At 45.5% G+C, this 26,772-nt stretch overlaps 3 protein-coding genes across 7 annotated transcripts; 2 read left to right on the forward strand and 1 right to left on the reverse strand.

Annotated features, from left to right (window-relative positions):
- The first annotated feature begins 4,900 nt into the window (after positions 1–4,900).
- On the forward strand, positions 4,901–8,119 carry LOC120702732 (dehydrodolichyl diphosphate synthase CPT3-like). 4 transcript variants are annotated; one of them, XM_039986658.1, is made up of 3 exons: positions 4,901–4,969; positions 6,766–6,834; positions 7,018–8,119. In XM_039986658.1, the coding sequence occupies exons 2-3, from the start codon at positions 6,799–6,801 to the stop codon at positions 7,891–7,893; spliced, it is 912 nt and encodes a 303-aa protein (XP_039842592.1). In that variant the 5' UTR covers positions 4,901–4,969; positions 6,766–6,798; the 3' UTR covers positions 7,894–8,119. The 4 variants fall into 4 exon arrangements, with proteins under 4 accessions (XP_039842592.1, XP_039842594.1, XP_039842591.1 ...); XM_039986660.1 differs by lacking the exon at positions 4,901–4,969 and adding an exon at positions 5,691–6,085; XM_039986657.1 differs by lacking the exon at positions 4,901–4,969 and adding an exon at positions 5,693–5,932.
- A 603-nt stretch (positions 8,120–8,722) lies between these two features.
- Positions 8,723–17,165, forward strand: LOC120702733 (probable LRR receptor-like serine/threonine-protein kinase At1g56130). Of its 2 annotated transcripts, XM_039986661.1 has the most exons (17): positions 8,723–9,191; positions 9,287–9,443; positions 9,535–9,606; positions 10,357–10,428; positions 11,041–11,112; positions 11,208–11,279; positions 11,364–11,435; positions 11,832–11,903; positions 11,989–12,060; positions 12,601–12,672; positions 13,662–13,727; positions 14,548–14,616; positions 14,720–14,764; positions 15,441–15,502; positions 15,973–16,334; positions 16,421–16,607; positions 16,706–17,157. In XM_039986661.1, the coding sequence occupies exons 1-17, from the start codon at positions 9,080–9,082 to the stop codon at positions 16,894–16,896; spliced, it is 1,827 nt and encodes a 608-aa protein (XP_039842595.1). In that variant the 5' UTR covers positions 8,723–9,079; the 3' UTR covers positions 16,897–17,157. The 2 variants fall into 2 exon arrangements, with proteins under 2 accessions (XP_039842595.1, XP_039842596.1); XM_039986662.1 differs by lacking the exon at positions 13,662–13,727 and having other exon boundaries at positions 8,750–9,191; positions 16,706–17,165.
- A 1,723-nt stretch (positions 17,166–18,888) lies between these two features.
- LOC120702735 (proteasome subunit alpha type-4-2-like) lies at positions 18,889–19,968 on the reverse strand. Its single transcript, XM_039986663.1, has one exon. It carries the CDS (start codon positions 19,839–19,841, stop codon positions 19,089–19,091), a length of 753 nt encoding a protein of 250 aa, XP_039842597.1. The 5' UTR covers positions 19,842–19,968; the 3' UTR covers positions 18,889–19,088.
- Positions 19,969–26,772: the final 6,804 nt, after the last annotated feature.

Below are 26,772 nucleotides of genomic sequence, written 5' to 3' on the forward strand. Positions count from 1 at the left end.
GGCTATGGCTGAGCTTAGATTCTGGCCGCTAGATGCAAGATCGGTGGTAGGGGATTTGAGGGGACGTGGCCCAATAACCGCTCGATTTTCCGTCCAGGTTTCGTCTTTTAGAGATTTGCCCTACGCCGGTGACAGTTTACTATAGTACTAATCCTGAAGCTGCCGTGAGGGTACACCACTCAAACGAACACAACCACCGACCGAGCCCCTACAGCTCAGCCTCTGCCTATCCTTGCCGCTGCCTGCGTGGCGTCCCCCGCGCGTGCAGTGTCGCGCCCCCGCATTTCCGATGCTGCCGGCTGCCGGTGGCCGGGCCCTGCTGCCGCGCGTTGACGTACGCCCGTGGCAGCAGCGCCATCCCTCATCCCCACCCTCGGCGATCGGAACCGGGCGCGCGCCGTGCGCCTCCGCGGGGTGTGCCGTGGTACGATACGATCCGAGCGCTCGAAGAACTTCATGGCGTCGGCGAGAAGGCGACGTGTCGACCCGACGCTCGTCGTCGCCGCTGCATTCAGTGCATTGATGGGTTGGGTTGGTGCCTTGGTGGTTTGGTGCGCCGCGTACGCGCGCCTCGCGTGGATCACTCGTACTGGTCGAGGTCCCCCCCGGTTCTCGGCGTGAAACGGAGCTGCACCTTGCCACCTTGCTTGCGTCCACCGCCCGCTTACGCACTTTTCGTATTCTTCGGTCTTCAGAAGATTTTATTAATAAATGATATAAACACACACTAATTCTAACTTCCGCTCGGCCTCGAAAAATATTTTTAAAAAGCGTTCAATATAAACAGAAAAGCTTCTGCTCTGCTCGGCCGAAATCGATGTACCACGCCCATGGGCCGTTGCCTGGGCTCAAAGTCGCTGACCATTGCAGCAGGCCTACAGCAGCGACCAGCCCACGACTGCTTTAAAGCCCAGCACCGGCCAACAATCAGCGCTGCATGTGTGCTTCCGGACCTCGCTTCTCGGTTCTCGCGGTCTCGCCTCCCTCCGGGCTCCGGCCGTCACGCGCCGCCACCTCCACTCTTCGCCAGCGAGACAACTCCAAGCAGCCAGCCCGTCTCTGCTAGGGTCTGGCTTCCTCCAGCGTCCAACCCTCGGCCCTTGCTGTCCTCATCGAGAAAGTTGCTGCGTCCCGATCAAGAAGGCTTCGCTGAACCGACAACCACCAAGTAGATCGAGAGCGCAGCGCTGGTATGGCTGTGAGTGTGATTTCTCCCAGTCCGTACCCACGTGCTGCTAGTTCATGGTGGAGGATGGCCAGGCGCAGCAACTTGCTTTCGCTGCTGCTACCCGTCGGCATGCAGCGCCTCGATTTTGCTTGATTCTTTTGAAGTTTTTTTTAGGCACCCACATCCGTATTCTATTTTTGTTCGATTTAAGGCTCAAGCTGAAGTGGATTTGCAATTCGTAATCTTGTTTGCCTTTTTGCCATGTTTTTTTTGAGCAAGCCTTTTTGCCATGTTATGAGCCGACGCGACGACGGAGAGGCGCCGGAAAGGTGCGCGGCGGCGTTACCTGCTCCCCAGTCCACCTCGGCGTCCGCGATCCGGCAGGCGTTTCCGGCCGTTTCGACCTCGTTTTTATTCGCGGCCGTTTCGACCTCATCTGCTGACCGCCCCGCGTCCGCAAGAGCCGCAAATCCTCTGGCGGTCGCGTGCGGCGGCCCGCGTAGCGCCGCATTTTCACGCGGGGTTTTGCGGCAACCCGCGTAACATCCCACGAGCTGTGGTGTCCGCCTCCGCTCGAGCTTATAGTACTTTATGGCAGACTGGCTCACTCACGGTGCTCTACTTGCTCCGGCAACAAGCTTTGCTTGCAGCCAAACTAACACTAGCATAGATTTACATTCCAATCCACATACTTCAAGAATCTAGAATAATGGGAAAATCTGAAAGAAGACGGAAAAGAACATGGCAGGGACATTTCCAATGCTAGTTATTTGTGTATAACGATAAATGGTAAATTATAAAAAATAACTACAAAACAGAGCTAGTCTTTAGCTACTGTTAAATCAACAATCCTCCTAGCTTTGTGGGGTTCTTTGTTTCATCACTGCCGCATGGCCTGCTTGGCTGCTTCCGAGCCATCATCTAGTAAGTAAAATGAACAGCACATGATTGACAAATTAGAGATGGTTATGACAGGATGAATCTCTGAAAAGAAAACTGGTGATCGCAAGATGAAGCTGGCTGAACAAAATACATGGAAGCAAGGTAAAGAGAGTGGCAACCCACTCTTTTGACCAGACAGCTAGGTAAAGCAAGCTGGATATAGCCTTAGAGCAACTCCAAAAAGGCTAGCTAAACGTTTTTGTGGAGAGAGCCGTATCATCAGTATGATTTGAGCAGGAATGCCTGCTTGCATCTTGGTCAAAGGAAAAGCTTTTCTGAAACAAAATCCATGAAGAGTATGCGCGATGAATAGCAGGACAACACTGAATCAAAAACGCAAATTGCTCAGACGATCTTTGGCTTTTCGCACCAAACAGAAATCAAACGGTTCTAGTTGCAACACCTTAAGCAAACACTGAATCATATACGAAAGAGTGACGCCTGCACTAGGTTATTTATGCTGCACTGATCTCACATGATTTTTCAGGTAAAATGAAGGAAGCGACATTAAATCTGAACTAAAAACAGTTTCATGACTCATCCACCAATGTTCAGGTATTATAATAAAAAAAGGCCCAATGAACTACAACAGGTAGTTATCCACCATGTCTGATTTTTTTTTACTATGCCAAACAAATTCATCTGAACAGATTCTTCCAATAAAAATATCACAAGAAGCAGAGGCAAACTATAATAAGCATGTATGCCGATGCGCCTTGTTCTTTGCGTGCTTTGCGGCGCTGCTGGCTCTCGCGGGCTGGCCATGCAGGCCCGCTTCACTATCGCGGGTTGATACACGGCGTATCGCGGGTATGCAGCGCGGGTTGGCGGCAAAGCCGCCCCGCTTGCATCCAAGTCACGGGGGCGTCGTGGCGGACTGGCGGTGGTGGTGATTGCTCTGCGCGCCTGCGGCCGCCCGAACCGCAGGGAAATATCCCCCCGCGAGCTCCTCGTCGCGGCAGGTGGCACGTCACCTTCCACCCCACCGCCCCGCGTCCCCGCCTCCGCTCCGCGCGTTCCAGAGGCGGAGGGAGAGGCGACAGGGCGGCTATAAATCCCCTTCTAGATTCTCCCTCCCATCACTCGCGGTCTCGCATCCATAGAATACAAAACTGCTCGATAATCGCGATTATCGGTGAAATTTATCGTTACCGATGCTAGCTGAAAACGTAAACCGACTGTAATTTCGCTGGATTTAAATGGAAAACTCAAAATTTTAAAAAAATACATAAAAAGTAGAGAACTTATTTTTATAAAAAACTAGACATTCTCTTGATTCCAGAATGTTGTCACATGTTGAAAGCAACAATTGTTTGTTTAGGGAAAAATATTTTTATCGATGATGCTGCAGCTGGGAGCGAGGGAGCTGTGCTCGTGGCGTCGATAATCGAGGTAAATCGTTGATTATCGATTTGTATCGGATGATTTTCAGTTCAGTTCAGCTTCTTTTTTATTTCTACTCACCGATTTGGCCAAATATACTACATTGGTATACAATATTCCTTGGATAGTTGGTTGTATCACAGATATAAAATCTAGGCTACAGTATTAGATATTAGTTCTGGAGAAAAAATTATTGTTGTACAAAATGCTATGTTAAATAGGATAATAAGGTGCATGCCTTTACTTTATATTACATGCCTAAATGGTACAAATTAAGAGTGAGTACCATTTATTCATAGCATAATTTTAACACAGATATGGTTCGATTTCCCTTTTTATAGGTAAATGTCTGATAATCAGGACTTACTTTGGGAACATGGAGAGAAGATTAGCATTGGCTTCAAGTGCAAGTATTATCGTGTTGAAAAGGTGGAGGAGGGGCAACCCATGCCACACAAAATCATGGTCAACCCATGTCACAAATGGAGGACGACAAACAACTGACATCGATCTGATCCTCGGGAAGGTGATAGCTCCAGCTCAGTAAGTTCAACCTTCAGCTATCCACGTCCACCCTTCTACCCATATCCATATCCACAACCATACCCATATCCGTACCCACAACCATATTCACACCCACCACCATATCCAAGTCACTTCATTCAACTATCGGTACATCTTGGCATGAGCACTAGTGGTCAGATTGGTGAATTACAGGTATGTATGTATTTATATTACAATTTCATCATTATGTGTTCCCCTCTTATTTGAGTTCATTTCAATATTTAGGAATATTATTATGGATATCACACATACCAGCAAGAAGAGATCGAAGAATGATTAAATTGATATGCTGAATGCCTTCATGTATGGACTATATGCTTACTAGTTTGTATGTATCTTCTATAGACTATGTACTCTTGTTTATATGCACTATGATGTTTGTATGAACTATGCACTCTTTTGTTTCTTTGAACTATGAAGTTTGTATGGACTATGCAATCATTTGTTTATATAGACTATACACTTCGTGGTTTGTATACATGTGCAAATTCATGTGCTTTATGCAATTCATGGGCAAAAATATAAACATATTTATTTCTTAGGCAATCCCATATGCAAAATTGTGCATGTATGTGTAATTTATCTAATATAATATAATACATAACCTAAAAATTTAAATGCTATCAAACCTTTATATTTTTTCCACTGCCAAAATACATTTTCAGTAGGCGAAGCGATAAATCGTTCGGTTTGCATCGATTATCGACGATAAATTGTTGATTTTTATTTTTTGGATTTGGGTCCATTTACCGATCGGTTTTGGCGATTTTTCACCGATTTTCAATCGATTATCGTTACCGAAGTTCACTAATAAATGATGTATGGCCGGTAATATAATCCTTCCTCGCATCCCCTCCGCCAGTTCGCCCCGTCGCCGGCCTCCCTCGCCGGGGTCCTCGACTCGCAGGTCAGGTGAGTCCCTCTCCCTGTCAGCTATCTCTCCTGCTTGCTGGCCATGTGCCGGATGAATTCGCTGTGAGGCGGGTATACCTCTGTTGGGTCTTGTTTGAGCCGATTGGTCCATTGGAGTGTGTAGGCGCCTAGGCGGCGAGGTGGTCCTAATCCGGAAGCTGTCAAGCTCGTAGCTAAGAATTGGAGTACTGGATGAAGTTGATGGTTTATCTAAAAAGAAAACGTGCTTTTTTAGGGCCGAAACGAAAGTGGGGCCTGGATTTACTCGGCTGGGCTCACGTACGCTTGGCTGGGGTAGGTTTCACGTCGCGGGCGGTGGGCCGCTCGTCTCTGGCCCTGTTTGGTTTAGGTTAGCACAAGTAGCACAAAAATTTTGACCAATAATTAAGGGTGCTAAATAAAGGTAATTTACAAAACTAACTCCACAGCCGTGTTCTACTTCGCGAGACGAACCTAATGAGGCCTTTGACCGCACGATTCGAGGATGGTTACTGTAGCATCACTGTAGCCAATCATCGATTAATTACTATCATTAGATTCGTCGTGAAAAATTACACCCATTCGTGAAAAGGTTTTGCAAATAAACTTCGTTTAGTACTCCATGCATTAAAGATTCTTTTCTCGGGAAATGTGTGCTAGTAGTACTACACATAAACCAAACAGGGCCTCTCTCTCCCTGTTGCGGCGTACCTGCTCTCGAGTAGTACACCTCGGCGTCCGCGATCCAGCAGGCGTTTCCGGCCGTTTCAACCTCGTTTTTATTCGCGTCACGGGGGCGTCGTGGCGTTGGTGGGCCCCCGCCTCCACTCCGCGCGTTCCAGAGGCGGAGGGAGAGGCGACGGGACGGGTACAAATTCCCCTCCAGAATCTGCCGCACCCCGTCCGCCAGTCCGCCTCAGCTCTCTCTGCCTTGCCCGTCGTTGGCCTCCCGCTCCCTTGCCGAGCCCACGGCTCGCAGTTCAGGTGAGTCCCTCTCGCAGTCGCTCTCTGCTCCTGCTCGCCATGTGCTCGATGAATTAGCTGTGTGGCTGGTATATCTCTGCTGGGTCTTGTTTGAGCCGGTTGATCCATCGGAGTGTAGCGGCGAGGCGATCCTGATCCAGTAGCTGGTTACCGGTATGATGGTTTCTGTTTAGAAGCTGCCAAGCTCGTAGCGAAGAATTTGAGTTGCTGCTTGCTGGCCTTCTCGGTACCATTTTTGCGAGCTTGTCCTAGAAAAGCACCAGGAGTTTGGGCAATTGGGCACAAGAGGGAGTAAGTATCTGGGTGGCTGGTACACCCACGCAGTAAGCTTGTTTGGAGAAACTAAAATGGAAAGTTGGTGTTCATGAGGTGTTTTGCACCATCAAGTGGAACACTGCTTCTTTTCTTTAGTATAAAGTTCCATACTTTTTTTTCCCACATCTTTCCACGTCATGTGCATCAGCAAGTGGAAATTGATGCTTACATGCAAATGCTCAAATTGAAGCTTTGGATAGATAGTCAAGCTGCTGGTTGATTTCGATCTCCAGTGGGTCTCATCGTTTCCACTATGGGAAACTCTGGACTCCAACTAGTTAATCAGTGGGGTCTTTCTCATCATTCATAGCCCATGATGACTCTTTTGTTTTCAAAAAAGGAAAAAGGTGTAAATTCATAGCTGGGTAGTACAAGTGTGCAGCCTGCTTGTAAAAACCTTGCAGCATGTTTTTTAGTGCCAAAAGTTGCTTGGTGTAGTTCTTCTTTAGTGTACTTTATTCTGATGGTGTTTCCCCCCTTATTCAAGTTCTAATCCTCACGTGTCTTCCTGTTTGTAGCTTTGGTAATTGGCCGCCCCCCTTATTATCACAATGGCAGGGTCACTTATTGCTCGCTCTCCTGAAGTGGTGAGTTTTATATCTGTAGCAACATATGTAGATTAATTTCTTACTAAAGTAAGCAATCAGATATCATTTATCAGGCTTGTAAAGATCCTCAAAGAGCTATAACCTTTTTGTTGTGTTGACGTCCACAAATATTCTTACAATATGGAAGGTTCTGATCACTTCTGATTTATTTTCTCGGTCTAGGATCCGAAGATAGAGAAGCCTGATGATATGGTTACTGGTGGTGTTCTTGCAAGTTTTCAGAATTTCCTACGCAAGTGCCTCATAGCTGTCATCTCATATGGCCCAATGCCCAAGCACATAGCTTTTATTATGGACGGTAACCGCAGATATGCTAAATTCAGAAGCATCCAGCAAGGAGCTGGTCATAGGGTGGGTTTCTCTGCTCTTATTGCAAATCTGCTGTACTGCTATGAAATGGGTGTGAGGTACATCACGGTGTACGCATTTAGCATTGACAATTTTAAAAGGGACCCAAGTGAGGTGCAGTCCTTGATGCAGTTAATGGAGGAAAAAATCAATGAGTTATTAGACAACCGGAGTGTGATCAACAAGATTAACTGCAAGATCAACTTCTGGGGAAATTTGGACCTGTTAGCTGAGCCAGTGAGGTTAGCAGCTCAGAAGCTGATGGCAAGCACGGCTGGAAACACAGGGGTAGTTCTCTCTGTCTGCATGCCATATAACTCGACTTCTGAGATTGTCAATGCTGTTAATGAGGTCTGCACAGAAAGGAGGGACATGTTGCAGAGAGAACATGCCAGCGTCTCTAATGGTCAGGCTGCAAATAACAGTGTGCATTCAGATATTTCAGTGGCCGATTTGGATCGCCACATGTATAGCGCTGGTTGCCCGGATCCTGACATTGTGATCCGGACTTCAGGTGAGACTCGGCTGAGTAATTTCCTCCTATGGCAGACGACGTTCAGTCATCTGCAGAACCCAGACCCCCTCTGGCCTGAATTCTCGTTCAGGCATCTTGTTTGGGCTATATTAAAGTACCAGAGAGCCTACCCTTATCTGGAGCAGAACAGAAATGTGGCAAAGAAGCAACTCTGATCTGGTGTTGTTTGCAGGGGGGATTACCTCATAGTAGGGTGATTATAGCTATAGCACATCTAGCTTATATGCCAAAATGAAGATAGCTTATGGAGATGTTTCAGGTTATAATGTACCTGCCATTCTACTGATTGTGTAACTGATTCGAGCTTGTGCACATATTAATGATTCCTGGATTTATACTGTATGAATATCAAATTTTACTAAGCGAAGTGCCTTGTCTCTCTGATACAGTGTTTTCTTATCAGGTAGATGTGCCATGTGCGTGAGGAAAGTGAGCACACAATCACATGGGTGTGCTAGCATTTCTTTTTGTGTCTTTTATCGCACCCAAGATCAAACCTGAACGACATGTGCGGCTGTAGACTTCCCTGTTGTCACGGAGTACGGTCTGCAAAGGTCATGCCACATCGTGAAGTATAGCAATTCTGAAGAACGACCGGTACAATATTGTACCCTAGTGAGTAGTGGTAATTGTCAACCTAGCACGGCAGAAGTCCGAGTGTCTGAGAGACTGAGAGTTGACACCATTTCTTTGCACGAAAAGTTCATATTAAAACGCGTTGACAAATTTTGTTCGATTTTATCACCGTTGCTTTGCACGGAGATTTCGAATTTAAAGGCCCATACGAACAGGGGCGAAGCTAGAGCTAAATCGAGGGGGGTGCCCTATCCATGATTGTGCTACTAGCTCTATGATTTACGAAGTGAAAATTTGATAATTAACACTGAGTTTTTGTTTTGGCGTGGGTGCCCAAGCACACCCCACACACAACCTAGCTCCGCCCCTGCATACGAATTTCGTCCCACGCGAAAGAGACCAGCATGGCAGCATCTTCCACTCTTCCTCCCCTCCCTCCCTCCCCCTAGTCCGCCTGCTGCTCGCATCGGCCAAAACTCGAAACCGGCGCCGCCGACCCGACGCCGCCGACCGGATCCTCCTGCCGCCCGCACCCCGACGAGGCCGCGTCAACTCCAGCTGCGCCCCCGCGACCTCGTCTCTGCGAGCGCACATGATCGCGCGGACAAACCCCAGAGGCAGAGACCCAGCCCGCCCGCTCCGCTAGCAAGTACGAGCTGCAGGCAGCAGCAACCCAATGCTGTGCTCCTCCCACCAATCCACCACCCCTCCACCACCTCCTGAGTCAACTCCCGCCCGCGGCCGCCGCGCCCCACGCCGGCCCCCATGGCTCGCTCCGCGCCCGCTCTCGTCGCCGTCTTCGTCCTGGTCCCCGCGCTCCTCCTCGCCATCGCCGCCGCACAGGGCCCGCCGCTGCCACCCACCAATCCCTCCGACGGTATCGATTTCTCGCTCCCTCTGGTGCCCTGCGTTTGTGCAGCCGCTGTGGGAAGGTTGGCGGCTAGTGACTCGTGGATCTCGCGTTTCCTGCAGCGGCCGCCCTGCACGCCGTGTTCCGGCAGTGGCGCCTGGAGGGCGACGCTGCGGCAGAGGACCCGTGCGGGAAGGGCGCCTGGTCCGGGTCGTTCGCGGTAAACGCGTCCGTCGGCTGCGACTGCTCCAGCGGCGTCGAGTGCCGCATCACGCAGCTGTACGCCGTCTTCGTTTCTCATCCCGTTTGCTGCTGACGCTTCTGAGCGCCTGTGACTGACGTGTGGATCTCGAATCTCTGGGTAATGCAGGAATGTGACTGGTTACAGGAACATCACGGAGATCCCACCAGCGCTCTTCAACTTGACGGAGCTTGTCACTCTGTGAGTTTTCAGTTCTGGATTTGACGGTTAATGTTGCAGAATTGGTTACTCTTGTATCGACTGGAAAATAAGCACCCTGTTTTTATACTAGTAGGAGATGTGATATTTGGCCAGCATGACTTCTGTAGGATCTAGTTTGCCCACAACTTATCTTTATTGAGCCATGATGAACTGTGTCATAATGTAGCAGTGCTTACTGAAAGTATTATGCCATTTTTCACCATAAATATGGACTTGCATAACTTCTGCTACAATATGGTATCCTTCTGTTCCTAGATGAATCTATTGGGCAACATTAGTTATTCTTCTTTGTTCTTACTCAATGTACTTATGCTTCATTGACAGTTCACAAAAATTTTGGTATCTTAGTTATCCATGCACATAACATTACCCTTTTTGTTGTCATTTAGCTCTATTTACATGAAACAAGGAATGAATTTATTTGTTTCTGACATACTTCGCTCCTATGTTTTGTACCATATACCCTTTAACAGTCTATCACCACTATCATTCTATTGAGAAGCAATTAATAGTGGTGTATATTGGAAATTGACCATGTTTCCTTCCTAGAGTGGTATATGCTTGGACTGATGGTTACAATTTTTAAGTTTGCTTTACCTGCGTTACCATAGCTCTGGTCTTCCTTTTTTTTTTGAAAAATGCCTCTGATTATCAATATGGTATATGCATTCTCTTGTGAGAATAGGAATTTCAATACGATTGTAAGTCACCTCCTATTTGTTTCTGTAGGGATTTGAGTAATAACTACTTGAGTGGTTCAGTTCCCCGAGAAGTTGGCAATCTTTCCAAGCTGGAAACATGGTGATAACCGAACTTGTTCCCCTAAAGTTCTTGTAAATTTGATTTGTTCTTCATTGAGCCATTGTTCTTGTAACTGTCACCTAAGAACATTTATATTAATCGTCCATCTTTTTGAATGCCATTGAAATATAATTAATCTATACTGGTAACAGAATCTTTAATTTTCCAACTTAGTTGGACAACGCTACTGTGGCCCTGACATGCATCCATGGCAACTACAGACATGATATAGCTGAATAAGACGAGCGATTCCTTATCTAATAGATGCTTGCTTATTTCTGGATTTTCTATCTCAAGTCTGGACTGAAACTCCTAACTCTTCCAAATTTTGGATATTAGTTTACCAATTTCAAATAACATAATATTCTACATCACTGACTTTTGTTTCTGCCATCCCATGACTAGTTTCTAGGTGCAGTAGTTTGTCTGATGTTATTCAAGTAATTAGTCTGTGATGTATCCAGTGCATGCTTATAAATAGTACATCTTATGACAAGAATTAATCTTTCTCCAGATGTTTGTTGGTACTCTGATTGTCTTAGTTCTGAAATTATTTGTGAGCCAAAACATTTGATCTTCTCATATCTGATTGAATGCTCTCCATATAGCTAGGCACTTCAATAATAACAATCTCAGTGGATATTTTCCTCATGAATCATCACTTTTAAGGAATCTCAAGTCCCTGTAAGTGTGTCATATATCTCTTTGTTTTTTACATACTAAGTAACTGTCTACATCAGGCAGAAGAACAATAACTAATCTTGTGGTTGATTATGCAGGTGGATGTTTGATAATTACATTGAAGGGCCTATTCCAGAATTTATCCAGAACTTAACCAACCTGACAGACTTGTATGCATAACCACTTGGCTTGCTGTTAGGTACAGCTCCTCCTTCCTTCCCAATCTTCATGAGCTAATGGTGTGATCTTGCTAGGCGATTATATGGGATGAAACTTCAAGGACCTATTCCACAAAATGTCTCCAAATTGATCAATCTAGAAAACCTGTGAGTCACTCTAATGGTCGCTTCTATTAAAGAAATACCCTCATTTATTTTGAATATCTGTTATGTGATAAATATTGGAGTAAAAAAATATTAAACCTTAGCCACCTTAGATTCTAATCTGAAGAAATTTCTTATCAATCGTTGTTTCAGATAACATTGTTATTGTAAGATTGTGTATATTGCGCGGATTATATTGCATTGAACCTCTAGGGCGAATATATAGGAGGGCAAGTAGCCTCTCCTAGAGATAAGGAAGGCTATCCCGGGATTACAATCAATCCTAAACTAACCATATCCGGAGGTGCCTAATATATTCTAACAGTTATCAATTGTTAGAATTTAGAAGGCACTAATACGATTTTGATATTAATATATAGCATTTCCTTTTCCTTACAGGATGCTTGGTGACCTTGAGGGCAACTATACTTCTTTTGATTTCGTAGAAAACTGGGCAAACCTTTCAACATTGTATGTCAAGTTTCTCCATGCTCTTAATGAATAGTCTAGTTTAGTGATTAATGCAACTGCTTCATGCTTTCTTTTTATTATGCAGATCTCTAAGGAAATGTGGGCTCACAGGCCAGCTTCTTAGTCCTCCCCGAAACTTGCCCAAGCTGAAATACCTGTGAGTTGTTAAAGATTCTGCTTGAACAGAATGCCTTTTCTGCTAAATAGTAATATAACTGCGAATATCATATATTATTTAAAATGTCTTGTAATAGGATGGTGATCTTCTTAATATTATCGCAGTTGTCAGTACTTTTTTGTAGTTTGTGTTTATATTATTTCTATCTATAGTTGTCAAGCATCAGTTTCCAAAGCGAAACAGTCGAAATCAAATTTTCCCCTTTTTAATAGTTTCTACTGTTATTGGCTAGGTTAGCTAGAAAATATCCAGGATGTCCTTGATTGTTACTTCAACTTAATTTTTCCAACCTTTTCAAAATAAATGAAGACCTGGTGGCTGTAAGATATTCCATGAACTATGTATGCACTGACAGTTGATTGTGTTCTTAGCTTGCTATAATGTTAAGTGGAGGAAGTTACGCAATAAGTTAATTTCTTTACTGTAGAAAATGTGCAGTCCATAATGTTATAATAAACTTTCATTCTTTTGATATTAATTATATCATGAATTTGAAAGACTCTTTTGTATCATCTGCAGGGATTTGACATCGAACAATTTATCAGGCTCAATAAAACTATTGCTTCAATACAAGGACTCATTAAACTTCATGTACGATGGAGTTTGAATTCTTGAGTAATATAAATGTGATATGCTGCTGTTGTGCTTTCAGTGAGAAAAGGAATTAGGCGTGAAACTTTTGCTTGACATGAACTTGGTAATGATTGCAGTAAAATTTGAGAACCTTAAGAGAATAATAATTTAGCCCAGCAGTGTTGACTTTCGAGTTCTAATGCATATTTCTGTTCATCTCTATAGCTTGATGTTCGGAATTCAAGTATCATGGCTAGCATTCAAACTATCATACCATCTCCTATTTTTGTATGTTTCCCCCAAGATAGATGGCAGGATAAGTCTTGTGCATTTGCCATCTCACTTTCCTCCAATACTAGATATATTGCTGGCTTGAATTTGTTAGAGGGTTTGCATGGTTTGCATGTCCCCTTGTGGTTATTGAAATGGATGTGTAGTGGAACCATTGCCATTCTAAGTTTTGGATTTTTACATATTGATGAAATCATGTTAGTCATCTTTGCTTTTAGAAAATTCATAACCTTGTACTTTAAAAAACTCTACCAACCTAGGTGGCATTGTAAATGATAGATATATGCACCTGAACTCGAGTTGAAGAGGACTCGAACCTTGGTGGTGGAGTACACCAACACCTCCCACCCTTGTCAGTTCCTCAACTTATAATTTAAAGAGTTTCTAAATTCATGCATGTAATTGAAAATGTGAACCCCCCTCCCCAACCCACCACCACCACCACAAAAAAGGCTCAAAATTAGAGAAAATAGACTGTGTGCTTCACGGTTTATCTCGAAATTTAGCAGGACATTTTGAGGTATTCTTGCAAATTTATATGGGTAGCTTGTGCAATATTTTCTAGTATTGAATTCAGAATCAAGAATGTAAGTCTATGCCATCTGCAGATGATCTGTTAACACTTCATATGTAATCTTACCATTCTCGTGCATATAACTTCCAAGTTCCATGAGATTCGTGTTTCTCACTTTGCTAATGAACTTTTATTCATTTAGATATGTAGGTAATAACAGCTTAAGTGAACGTCTGCCTCCTGAAATTATTCAACCATCCGTTCCTTTGTAAGTAATAGTTGTTGCTTTTTTCTTCTGTCTTCTATGTTTACACTGTTTGATGGGTGTCAATAAATAATAATTCACCTAACAAAACCACCCTTTCACATTGTTTGATGGGGTTACTTAGATGGTATGTGAAGTTCAGAGGGAAGGGTTTCATTTAGAGTTTATATGGTTTAGAACTTTGGGAGGTGAAATACACAGGCTCCCAAAGTTCAGGGGTAACATGCGGTTACTATCTTGATTCTTGCAAGGGCCTCTTAAGACAACATACTTTTCTAATGATTCCCTTCTGAGCACTTTGCATTTTTGTACGAACTTCCCCGAATAATTGTTTGCTACCATGTAAATCCACTTTTTTTTTTTTTGCAACATAGGGACTTCCCATTTGTGCACAATGGCTGCAAAACTTATGCATCACCTCAACTAATCACCTATAGCCATGTTGGTATATCGTCACATGTAGCATGTGGGCCCTAGGTAGCTCAGAGTTGTATGTCCTAAATATTTACTTTAATCAGATCAAACCTTGAAGTTTGAACTGAGTCTAATTAGAATAAATTTGATAAAACTGTTGATATCTAGGCATATAGCAAAGATAAGAACTTGCATACATCGGATCTGAAGTGGGACTAGTGTTACAATCTACTTTTTGGTTTTCCCTCTGGTTTCATATCCTATTTTTTAATTCTTCAGAATCTACCAAGAATTCTATGCCTTTCTAAGTGAAACTTGTATTCCCATATTTTCTGTTCTGAATGATCCTCCAGCTCAGACTGATCTTATGCTTGTCTAACTCTTTTCAATTTTGGTATAAAATCTCCAGGGATGTTTCATATAATCCTTCCGTTAACGGAACCCTTCGTAGCATCCCTGCTGGTCAGAAGTGGCCCATGTATGCATTTCTTTCTTTTTTATAAGTATATCACAGTTACTATTTTATTATTGGATTAATTATAGCAACCTTACCTATTCTTCTGCAAACATATTATGTATAGAAATTATATCGGAACTTCAGTTGATGCAAATGGAACAATCAACAGGTAATGATCATTTTAAATAAGCTGCATGCGCCTAAAGTCAGCTGTTATTGTTTTGCAAAGTAGGTATATGAATTTGAAATTTGGATAACATTCACTATAGGATCCTTGCCTCCTGTTTTTTCTAGGGGGACAAGGTTATTATGTCTGCTGTATAGAGAACTTTTCTTACACTGTTGCAAAAGTATTCCCTTTTAAATATCTGACGACCTGCTGTTCACTGTAACCCTTCTTTCCTGAGTAAGAAAACTTAATAGAAGTACCTAGATATTTGGCACAATTGAAGTATCATGGAATAGATTAACACTGATATTACAACTTTTTCTTAAAAGCTCACTGACCAACGCCTAGAGCGCATCAGAAAAGTTGTCAGAGATGAGAATCTCCCTGAGATGCCCCCCCTCCCCTCCCCCGCAACACACATGCAGTCTGTTTTTTTTTTCATTTTTTGCATTTCGAAGAATATTTTTTTGCTATGTAGAATTTTTGGAGTGCGTAGGAAATTCTCATCTAGGACATGGTAAATGGATGCCTAGCGTTATGGTGGCTTTGCTACCTATGGAAATAGTACAAGTCATGAAATTGCCCTAGTGATGTGAAGTTATTTTCAATCACTGCATTATTTTAAATTTTGAAGTAATATGCTGCATGTATCTCACTTTGCTGTATTGACATGCAGTGGAAGTCTCACAATCCTCAACTGCCTTCGCATGCAAGAATGCAACGGAAACGATTTAACTGGTAAGTTTTGCAAAAAAAAAAAGTCTTTTGATCATTGAGCATGCCACTGTTTACTATTGGACTGCTAGTGTGCATATTCATAGAGAAAACCTTCCAGTTTCTACATATCATCCGCAATCTCCATCAAGTTAAAAAACGCTATTGCAATTTGCAAATGATGTCTTCAAAATGCCATAAAACAGCATGAGACATTATGAAATGTCGTCATCTGTTCTCCAGTTAATGGCATCCAAAGACTATCTATCTATACTTGCCCTCTGTTCTGCAACGTACCTTTTGCCCTTTTCCTCTGCTATAATGCCTGGTAAACAGAGTACCAGCTTATAATGCGGGTGCAAGGATGTCAACTAGTCACTGATTCTGTTGCTAATAGTGATATGGAAACTGTCGCCTGATGATTCACTAAACCATATATTATTTTCAAGTTTTTTTTTGTTGATGTTGTGTTGATGCCAAAAGTGTACATGCAGATCATGCAACTTCCTTCGCTATAAACTGTGGTGGCAAGGAAACTAGTTATTCAGATCGAATGCCAACTGTTTTCTCTGAAGACTCCACTGATCTTGGAGGAGCAGGCTTTCATGTTAATACAACCAGTCATTGGGTAGTTAGTCATGTGGGTTCTGATCCATTTAGTAAATCCCCTGGCATTGTACAGGATATTCTGGACACAGACATGCTAGAGCTCTATAAAACAGCAAGGACATCAACAGGTGCATTGAGGTACTATGTGGTAGGTTTGGCAAACGGGAAATACACAGTCCAACTCTTCTTTGCAGAGATAGTCATAGTTGATGGACCAGGACGGCGTGTATTTGACATTGATATTCAGGTTTGAACCTTCCTCCTTAATGATAAAAAAATGTTTTAACATATACAGTACACAAGCTATAACTTTATTTGGTAAACTATTTGCAGGATCGGAATATCAGGAAGGATTTTGACATTGCTAAGGAAGCAGGAGGTTCCAGGAAACCCACTAACATTACCCATGAAGTGATTGTTGACAACTCCATACTGGTAATACATCTATATTGGAGCGGACGAGGCACCTGCTGCATTCCATATGAAGGAGCTTATGGGCCACTTGTGTCAGCAATAAAAGGTAGCTACAGAACATGTGCTGCCGTCTGTTCATCTCTTGTCCTGTTTGTGGATGCTTGCCAAATACCATGAATTGACAAAAATGCTTAATTTTCTCAGTTACCCATTTCCAAGACCCCAAGATCAGTCCCCCACAAGCACCGCATTCTGGTTCTTCACGACAGGATGAAAAGCGAAGAGGAATAATTGCAGGCATTGCAGCTCTTTGTATAGCTGCTGCAGTAATATCTTCATCCGTGGTTTACCTTTGGTGGAAATGGGTTTCGCTTGTGAAACGTTCAATGGCATGAGAAATTCAGGAATTTTGGTGTGGATATCTGATTTTCATCCTGTTTCCTTTCCATGCTTCCGAGCCTTGTGTATTTGTGTTGTATGTGTGCTGAGTTTTGGTTGTGAGCATACTAGAAGGATACAATTGTTGTACAGTTCACATTGTGATGAAAGCTTAGTCTGTAGTTTTGCTTCACTGTTGTAACCCAGGACATTCTCTCAAGAATATTACTACTGATGTACACAATTTATTAGATGTCTGATCAAAATCATTGTTGTTGTTGCTAAATTATTGTCGAATGAATGTAACTGCCCCATGCCCAAAGCTTAGTGTTCGTCTGTAAAGCTGATCAAACTTCCTTACACAAGATCCTAATTTAAGATCCAGAATCTAGATCCTATCAACACAAATATGATCCAACTGGAGTGTTGGTCCAATTTATCCAATTCAGTTCTTAGGAAGACATGCACTCGGGATCTTGGATTCTTGGATCACAAACCATATTAGTACACAAAAAGATTAACAAAAAAACAAGCATATGCCAAATTTATAGGCGGACTGAACTTTTCAAGTCAGCACACAGCTCTTAAGAAAACACACGGGATGAAAATCCAGTCAAATACTAAATCATCTCATCATTCTGCGGCATCCAACCAAGGAACCGAGGCAAGGAGAAAACTATTAGTTTCATATCGCAACACAAACCAATTTGATATGAAACATGCACCATGAATACCACAGGGTTCAACAGAAAAGTTAGGTCACAAAGGTTATAACTTATAAGATGGAAGCTAAGTACTAAGGATGCAAGTGGGTACCTAATAGTATTTTTTGGGTTAGCTAATCAATTACGATGGCATACCACTCTAGTTTATTTCTCCTTCCAAATTATTTATGAAAAATGCCATTACAGTTCATATTATCAACGTTTTGGGTCGACCCAATGACCCAAAATATATTTAACTTGCATCCCTACCAAGTCGAAATAATGGTTGATTCAATCCATCCTGTCATAAGCAAGTTATATACAGTATAATCAAGGAGTTCTATAATAACAATAATAAAATTACAGCAAGTGATAAGTCATAACTCATAAGCAAGGAGTAGTATGCTATGCAACCAAAAGAAAAAGGAGAGGATGCCAATCTACAATTGCTGTATAATATGAAGGCATGGTATCTGGTACTCAAATCGCGGTACTGAGCTGTCATCAGAGATATAGTGCTTCAGTAGGCATTTAACCAAATAATACTTCACTTGATTTACGTGCAAAAGACATGATGAAGATCATCCAAAATCGGATAACAAGAAGGAATACCCAGATAAACATCATCAGCACGAACAGGAATAGAAAGTATAATGGACATGCTCTGAAGATAATGACCCCAAGGGTGCTAGTCCAGTTGATACTTGGAAGAGGGGATTGAAAACTTTGGGCTATGATGTACTGAGGAGTTTATCAAGTCTTAGAACAGAAGATGCTGGGTGTAAAACCATCTAGGTAATCTGAAGTAGACAGAAACACCATAAAATTTTGACCTGTTTTCTAAGCACAGCTGATAAAAAACACTAATAATATCCTGATGGGTCATATTGTCATGGTCCGCTCTCACATAAATAGTACTTAGTTTTCTACGTTCCCTTGACTCCCACTAGTCCCAATTGCAACACAACCAAGCACAGCAGAAGCACATAGATAATCTTAAACAGGACCCTAAAACTAAAACTTTTCCTGGTGCACAGTTGACAGTAGCAGTAGAGATGGCTTATACTCCCTCTGTTCCAAAATGTAGGTCGTTTTGGCTTTTTTAGGTTCATAGTGTTTGCTAAGTACCTAGACATAACAAATATCTAGGTACTTAGCAAACACTATGAACCTAGAAAAGCCAAAACGACCTACATTTTGAAACGGAGGGAGTATTTGTCATAGTCTAGTCATACGAATAGATCTGATCCTATTTTTCCCTGTTGCCTTGTCTCCCATACTCCCTAATTGTGACAACAATCAAGCTAAGCAGATAGAAACCAACAATTTGCAACAAGTTCAAGGCAATCCACTGTTACAGATGAAGCATTAATGGATCAAGCATGCTGAACATAAAATTAAAACACATAATTCTCGGATATCTTAGTTCAGACAACAGAAGCATAGCTGCTTCAACCATATCTAAGAGCAGTAATAGGCATCACAAGCCACAGCAAACCAGCACATTACGCCTCAGGCGCTGGCTGCGTAAGGCCAGACTTGGCAAGCAGCTTCCCCAGCGCATCAGGGGAGCACACCTGATACTGCACCTCCCCGGTGCCGGGCTGCAGGAACACCTCGGCCAGCTCCAGCTTCTCGGCGGTCAAGCTGGTGGAATCCATGGTCTTGCTGAGGACCTTGAGCGCGAGGGCGACGGCCTCCTCGCGGGTCAAGCCGTCCTTGTAGTCCTGCTTGAGCATGGACTGCGCGGCCTGGCTGTTAGCCCCAACAGCGGCGGCCTTCCACCCGCCGTAGTTGCCAGATGGGTCGCTCATGTAGAGCTGGAAGCCGTGGTGCTTGTCCCAGCCGGCGAAGAGGAAGGAGACCCCGAAGGGGCGGAGGCCTCCGAACTGGGTGTAGCCCTGCTTGGTGTCGCAGAGGGACTGGACGAGCTGCTCGACGGGGATGGGCTCCTGGTAGGCGAGCGCGTAGCGCTGGGCGTGGAGGCGGGCGGTGTTGATGAGGATGTTGGCGTCGGACATGATCCCCGCGACGGCGCAGGCGAGGTGGGAGTCGATCTTGTACATCTTCTCGGCGGATCGGGAGGTCTGGAGGAGCTTGGAGGTCACCTTCTTCTCGCCGACGAGGACCACGCCGTCGGCCGTTAGGATCCCGAGAGCCGACCCGGCGTTGCCGATCGCCTCCATCGCGTACTCCACCTGGTAGAGACGCCCCTCCGGCGAGAAGATCGTCGTCCGGCTGTCATAGCGGCGAGACATCGCGGCGGGGGAGTGGCGGCGGCGGTGGCTAGATTGGGGTTTGCGAGATTGGGGAGGATTCGGGGGAGGCGACTCGGGAGAAGTTAAACGCGAGATCTACTTGTGAGCCAAGAAAGGGGAACGTTTGCCCTCATCAAAAAAAAAAAGGAAACAGAGCCGCCGGTTTAAGTGAATCTGGGCCGTCGGGTCTCTCCGCCCTTGCTTCGTGGCCGTTGGATCCGTGACGAGGCTCTCTGCAAAGGGCGAAGAAGGCGATCGTGGGCTCGTGCCGAGTCAGGGGATCGCCTCATACGGATGAAACCGGAAATTTCGAAAGATTTTTTCTTTACCATCTTCCGGTATTTAAAATTCGTACAAGTCATCTCATTCATTAGGAAAGTACAATGGAAATACGACGCCCTGAACCGTGTTAATTACGGAGAGAGAGCGAAGCCGTCTCTTCCCCCGTCGACGGCGAAATCTCGTGGCCCGATGCAAATAGACGGCTCGTCATCCCCGTTGTACGACCTGCTGCCGGTCGGCGCCGGCGGCGAGGATCCCGTGCGCGCGGAGGCCGTCGCGGCGGTGGAGCGGACGAGTACGGCTCGGCAGCAGAGGACTTCGGCGCTGGGGCAAAACGGCGTTGGTGGATATGGCGCAGGAAGTCAACCATTCTCCTTCACCGACGGGACTTGCTTCTTCAACGGCACCGGCAGCTTGTTCGGCGACATTGGTCATGGTAGCCCCATGACTGAACCTTGGATGCAAGCTCAAGCTTCAGATCCTGCAACATGATACTGTCTTTTTTTTTCTGTTAATGTGTATTCAAATGGAATAGAAATTAGACAGCAATGTTTAGTGTGTCATTTGAGGTTATTGACTATGATTTGATCAGATCAATCTGTAGTCAGAACCTGGCTGAAACTAGTGTTTACTGAATACTGATCAAACTGCTAGCTCGGCTTAGCCTAGTTCCTGATTGAACTGTATTTTCGATATTCTGGCTCATAACAGAGAAAATTGTGTTTTTGGGACTCTAAACGTTGCGTTTCGCTAATTTGGGACTTCAAATATCGATTTCGTTAAAATGACCTTTGAAACATTAGCTCTTTGCTATACATAACATTTGATTCTTTTAATAAATTTGGTAAATTGAAATACATGTATTTGCACCCTCTAGGACCCTTTTGCCCCCGTGCTATCCTACAGACTACGATCGATCTCTTTCCCTGAAGCCCTCCTGATGCAGCCGACCCCCGCCGTGCAGCTCCACCCGGCGGAGACCCAGATGCTCCTGAGCGGCAACCCGTTTCTGCTGGATCACAATGCGCCGCCGCCGCCGGGGAGTAGCGGCGGCGGCCAAGAGGGCCTCCCTGATCTCTCCCGGCGGCGTGAGGAAGAGAGGCTCGCCCACCGCGCTCAGCCTCCTGCTCGAGTCGTCCATGTTCCGGCAGCTGGTCGAGAAGAACTCTGACGCCGAGGAGGCCGGCGGACTGGGGATCAGGGAGGCCGTTGCGCATCCGGAAGTCTACGAGTACCACAACTTCTTCCAGAGAGAGAGAGAGGCTCCGGACACGTGTGATTTGTTCTCGTCAGGCAGTGGGCAACATGCCCGAGAAGGTGGGTTTCACGGAGAAATCGCGTGCTACGACGATGGCGAGAGGTTGGATAATTGGAGCGGTTTTGTAAACATGTCATCTCTGCAATAGTTGCTAGTTTCCCTTCCACACGCCCCCAGACTTTGCAATTTGCATTGATCAACAAAGGTTAATCCATGATAAATTAAAGATGCGTTTTCTGCTCGTATGGTACATGAGCTTGGTTTTGTATTAGTCAAATCGGTGTACATTCCAATCAAGGCTCCGCGGCAAGGCCAGCGGCCGGCACGCAGCGGCCACCGTCGAGCGGCGCGGCAAGGCCAGCGGCCGGCGCGCTGCGGCCACCGTCGAGCGGCGCGGCAAGGCCATCGTCGCCAAGGTCCGGGGCGCCCTGGCCGGAGGCAGCTAGGGCGGACGCAGCAGCTAGGCCAGAGGCCGGCTCCCGTTGGCCCTCCATGGCGGCGTCGGGAGTAGATGGATCGGGCGGCGAGGCCATGGCGGCGGCGAGCGGATTGGGCTCCATGGCGATCTCGGGAGGATGGCGGCGTCGGACGTCGGTGTCGGGAAGATGCGTCGCGGCCTCGCGGGAGGATTTAATTAGCACAAGGGCAAATGGGTCCTAGTGGGTGCAAATATATGTATTTCAATTTACCAAATTGATTAAAAGGATCACATGTCATGTATAGCAAAGAGCCAATGTTTCAAAGGTCATTTTAACGAAGTCGGTGTTTGAAGTCCCAAATTAGCGAAGCGCAACGTTTAGAGTCCCAAAAATGCAATTTTCTCCTCATAACAGTGCTTGCCTAATGTCCATGTCTAGCACTGTATATACTGTCTCATATTAGATTCATATTGCTTGATGTCATGTCTCATATTGCTTGCTTGCATTGTTCAAAAAAAATTTTGCTTGCTTGCTTGCTTGATGTCCTGGGTCATATTGGGTAATCAAACATCTCATATTGCTTGCTTGTTGGATGTCCGTTGAATACTTGAATCAGTGAATGTACAAGTGACCAATCATCAATAATTTACATGGAGAAAGGATCGTCCATGGTTTTTTTTTTGTGAATAGGATTTTAGTGTACAGCACATCTGAATTTGGAACTCGGGGTATGAATGTCTTCTGAAAGTGCAATCACTTGATTCATGGACTTGCATGTTTTGAACAGACTGTAAATGTGTATTCAAATGGAGCATTTTGCTATACTAACTACCCTCAATAAAAGGCTGATATGTCATATTTCCCAGCTGTTTGGCTCCTCTCATCACTGAAAAAGAAATTATGAAGTCTCTGAAAATTGAGGTCTCTGAAAACTAGCTACCTCTCAATAAAAGAATCTGGCTGATATGTCATGCAAATACTATGAAGTCTTTGAAAAAGAAATTATTTACTGAGAATTGAGGTTAGTTTCCTACACATAAGTAGAAAACTGTCATTTTGTCATTTCTGAAACCTGTTAGCAGAATGTATGTATATTGATATAGCATATTGTTTCACATGATCAGGTGAATATCTTCAAATGGTTGGAGGTCGATCATTTGCATTCCATTGTTAACTGAAAATTGAGGTTATTTCCTGAACCAGATTGTTATCTGTTAGTTTACAGCATAGCACTGACCATTAACTTGTATTCAGTCAAACCATTAACTTGCATTCACTGCTTTTCTAAAATGATCAATACTAGTCATTGTTCAGTTTTATGAAATGATCAATTTCGGGCTGGGTTGGGTACATCCTGAAGATGACGGGGTACATAATGGTTATTTTATCTCTGTTTGCTAAACTACTACAAATATCAACTCAATTGCTTGCCCTGTTCTCTTCCATTTCATCACATCATATCAACTGAACTGTTTGTTTTGTTCTCTTCCATTGCATATATTAATGAGCATTAGAAGTAACAGGAGATGTTTTCAAATTAGTTCTATTTTGTTGACTTATGTGATCACTTCCATTTTTGTGACCATTCTATCTACTGTTGCTTTGCAGAAAACCAACAAATTGGGAAGTCTTTTGGCTTGGGACGTTGGACCTTTTGTGTTTCTGCAATCTTTGCTGATGAGAAAATATTAGTTACCTGTTCATTTCTCGTATTCAGTTAAACGCCCTTGTGAACTGAAAAAGAGTTTGTTTGTTTGTCAGATTGGTTAACTGTTGCTGTGTGAACTGAGGTGCCATGTGAACTGATGACTATTGCTGTGCGTATCTGTTGCCGTGTGAAATGAAGTGCCGTGTGGTATGACTATTGTTGTGGCTATTTACATATATAAAATAAGTGCCATGCTGTGTGTATGTATGTAATAAGGGGTAATTGCGTTTCTGCCCTTACTTTCAACCCCAATTGCGATTTTACCCTCACTTTTGTTGACTTTGCAGTCTTACCCCTACTATTCCGAAATGAAGACTCGTTTTACCCCTACTCCGTCAACAGCACCAAACGGTGTTAAAGAAGATAATTTTACCCTTGTGAATATACCCCTACTGTTTTTAGAACTTTGTGAATATACCCTTATTTGCCATTATATTGCACCAACATTTCAATAACAATATGAACAAGAAATTCACAGAATTTGGGCAGTATCATGATACACATGATCAAGTGAAAACCACATGCCCTCGTCGGAGATGAGCACTTCATCATGGCAGTGTTTTGACATCACCCAGAACAACACTAGTGTTTGAGCATTCAAATCGTATGTACTAAGCAAGTTGATTAACGCATTATTGTCCGCGAGCCCCTCGCCCAGCGCCCCCCGCCGCCTCCCAGCAACCTCGTCGTCGCCCGAGCAGGCCCTCGGAAGTCCGGTGGCCGGCGAGGAAGGTGATGGCGGGGCAATTCGGCTTGTGGGTCTCCAACGCCGGGGCGGGCCGGCGTCCAGGGACCACGGCCGTCTCGACGTCCGGTGTGGGCAGCTCGCGGCGGCGCCGGCAAAGATGGCAGGATCCGGCACCGGCGAGCGTGGATCCGGTGTCCTCGCGGCCGGATCCGTCGACGGGAGGTGAGGGAGTCGGCCGGCGCTCGTGGCACGCGAGCCTCCTCCTGGGCCATCCCTGGCCGGCGGATCCGCGCCCCCTCCTGGCCGGCGAGCCTCCTGCCCGAGGGAGCCGCGGCCCCTCCCTGGCCGCCGGGCGCGCGGCCCCTCCTAGCCGCCGGCGCGCGAGCCTCCTCCTGGGCCCTCCCTGGCCGGCGGATCCGCGACCACTCCTGGCCGGCGAGCCTCCTGGCCGGCGGATCGGCGGCCCCTCCTGGTCGGCAAGCCTAGCCCCCTCCTGGCCGCCCACCTGAGCCACCTCCTGGCCGCCGCCGGGTCCTCCTCCTTGGCCAACGGGGCCAGCTTCCTGGCCGCCTCCCTACTGGCCGCCGGGGGCTGCTTCGTGGGGGAGAACGAGAGAGCTGTGGCCAGATCTGGTGGGAAGAGATATATGGATAAGGGGTATACTTGTCTTTTCGCAAGGTTTAGATTATTTTTCTAATTATTTTATTTGGGATGCAGCTCACGGTGTTAGAAATAGGGGTAAACGGCAGCTTCGTTTGTGAATAGTAGGGGTAAGACTGCAAAGTCAACAAAAATGAGGGTAAAATCGCAATTGGGGTTGAAAGTAAGGGCAGAAACGCAATTGCCCCATGTAATAAAATGGCTACAAAGATCAATTATGTATTAGATCACCATGAGTTTGTGTGTCAAAGGATGAATTAATCACTCTACAGACAGCTAAACAGACAGCTCATTTACAAGTTGTCGGTTCAGCTGTCTGTTTGTGATAAAAAGACATCAATTGTCTGCACTGTTGTACATGCTCTTAGATCTCCTCAACTCTAATCTTCTTCCTTCTTTCTTCTTCCTCACCATGTGCCTTCGCTGCCGCCCTGACCACGCAATCCGCCTGCTACGCCACCGCCCAACCTGCCGGAGCCGCCGCCGGCTGCTGCGCGACAGCTACCGCCGCCGCTCCCGGTGCCTACTGCTTGTAACACCTCAGGTGTTAATCACCTATAGTTAAGGCTAATCATGTGTTTGATATCGTCATTAACACTAATCGTGCATGCATAAAATCATTTAAATACATTTTGTTAGCTTGTTAACACATGAAATGATGTCTAGGTTTCAACCCAATAAAACATGCTTTAAAAACAACTTTTAAATTCTTGTTCAAATCAACTTTTGCCTAAAACCAAAGTTGTAGAGTTTGGAGTGGTGAAAAACTTTCGTGTTATGATTTTTCAAGTTTCAGCACAAACTTTGAAGAAAACTTTTGATTTCGCTTTGAAAAGGACATTAATGAGTTGGTTTCAAAATTTCAAATTTTAAACTATGATTTAATCTTCAAATGAAGTTTTGCCTGAAACAAAAGTTGGAGGAAATTAAATTTTGAACAACTTTCATTCTTAAAATTTTTCATGTTTCAATGCAAAAATTTGATAAAACCTTGATTTACAAACAAGTCCCTGAATTCTTGTTTCTTCGCACTTCAGTCCCTAGCTCATCTCTCTCCCTCCTCACTGTGTTCTCCCTCACGCCGTTCGGCGTCCGTGCGCCGGCGCCGCCTCAAGGCCGGCCACGCACCGAGCCCCCGGCCAAACCGCCTCGCGCCCCGCCCCCCCGGTATCGCCCAAAACCGCTCGCCCTGGCGCCCTCCCGCGCTCGCCACGCGCCCCGCCGTCCTCAGCTCGCTACGATGCCGAGGATGGCCGTTGCCTTCGCCACCGCTCAAGTCATCCATATCCGAAGATGAAGACAACTCCGAGTTCCCCTCTCCGTTCATCGCGCTAGAGCCAGTGCCCGACTTCCCCTCCTCCTCTGCCCAGAGCGGGAGCCGCCGGCGCCATGGCCGCCTCCCCTTCGAGCTCGCCGCGGAGCCCCTTTTTCCGACCCACCTCTGCCCGAGCTAACCCCACAGTGAGCTTCTTCTCGCCGTGGCGCAGCTCTCCGACCTCTCCTCGCTCGCCCAACACCGCCAGAGCACCGCCGCCATCACCATGGCCACCGCCGCCCCCTAGGCAGCCGCTGAGCTCCCTCTTCCACCCCTTCTCCTTCCAAACTGACCCCCTAGCTAGCTTCCTCTCGCCCCCATGAAGCTCCACGGCAAGATCCCCGTCGTCCAGGGTCGCCGGAGCGGCGCCGCCGCCGCCGCCTGGAGCAGAGCTCCATGGCCGGCCCGCCTCCGTCCACCCCAGCCCCAACCGCAAGCACCCATAGGTCCACCTCGGTCTCCTCTCCCTTCTCCCCCACGAGGCCCTCGCCGCCGGCGAGCCCTGCCGCCGGAATCCGGCCCGGAACCGCCGCCCCTACTCTGTTCTCCGGCCAGGGGCCTATTCGCGAGTCCCAAATCTTTCTGAGCCCCTTTCTGCAAA

This window comes from Panicum virgatum, chromosome 4K (assembly GCF_016808335.1).
Source record: "Panicum virgatum strain AP13 chromosome 4K, P.virgatum_v5, whole genome shotgun sequence".
NCBI lineage: Eukaryota > Viridiplantae > Streptophyta > Magnoliopsida > Poales > Poaceae > Panicum > Panicum virgatum.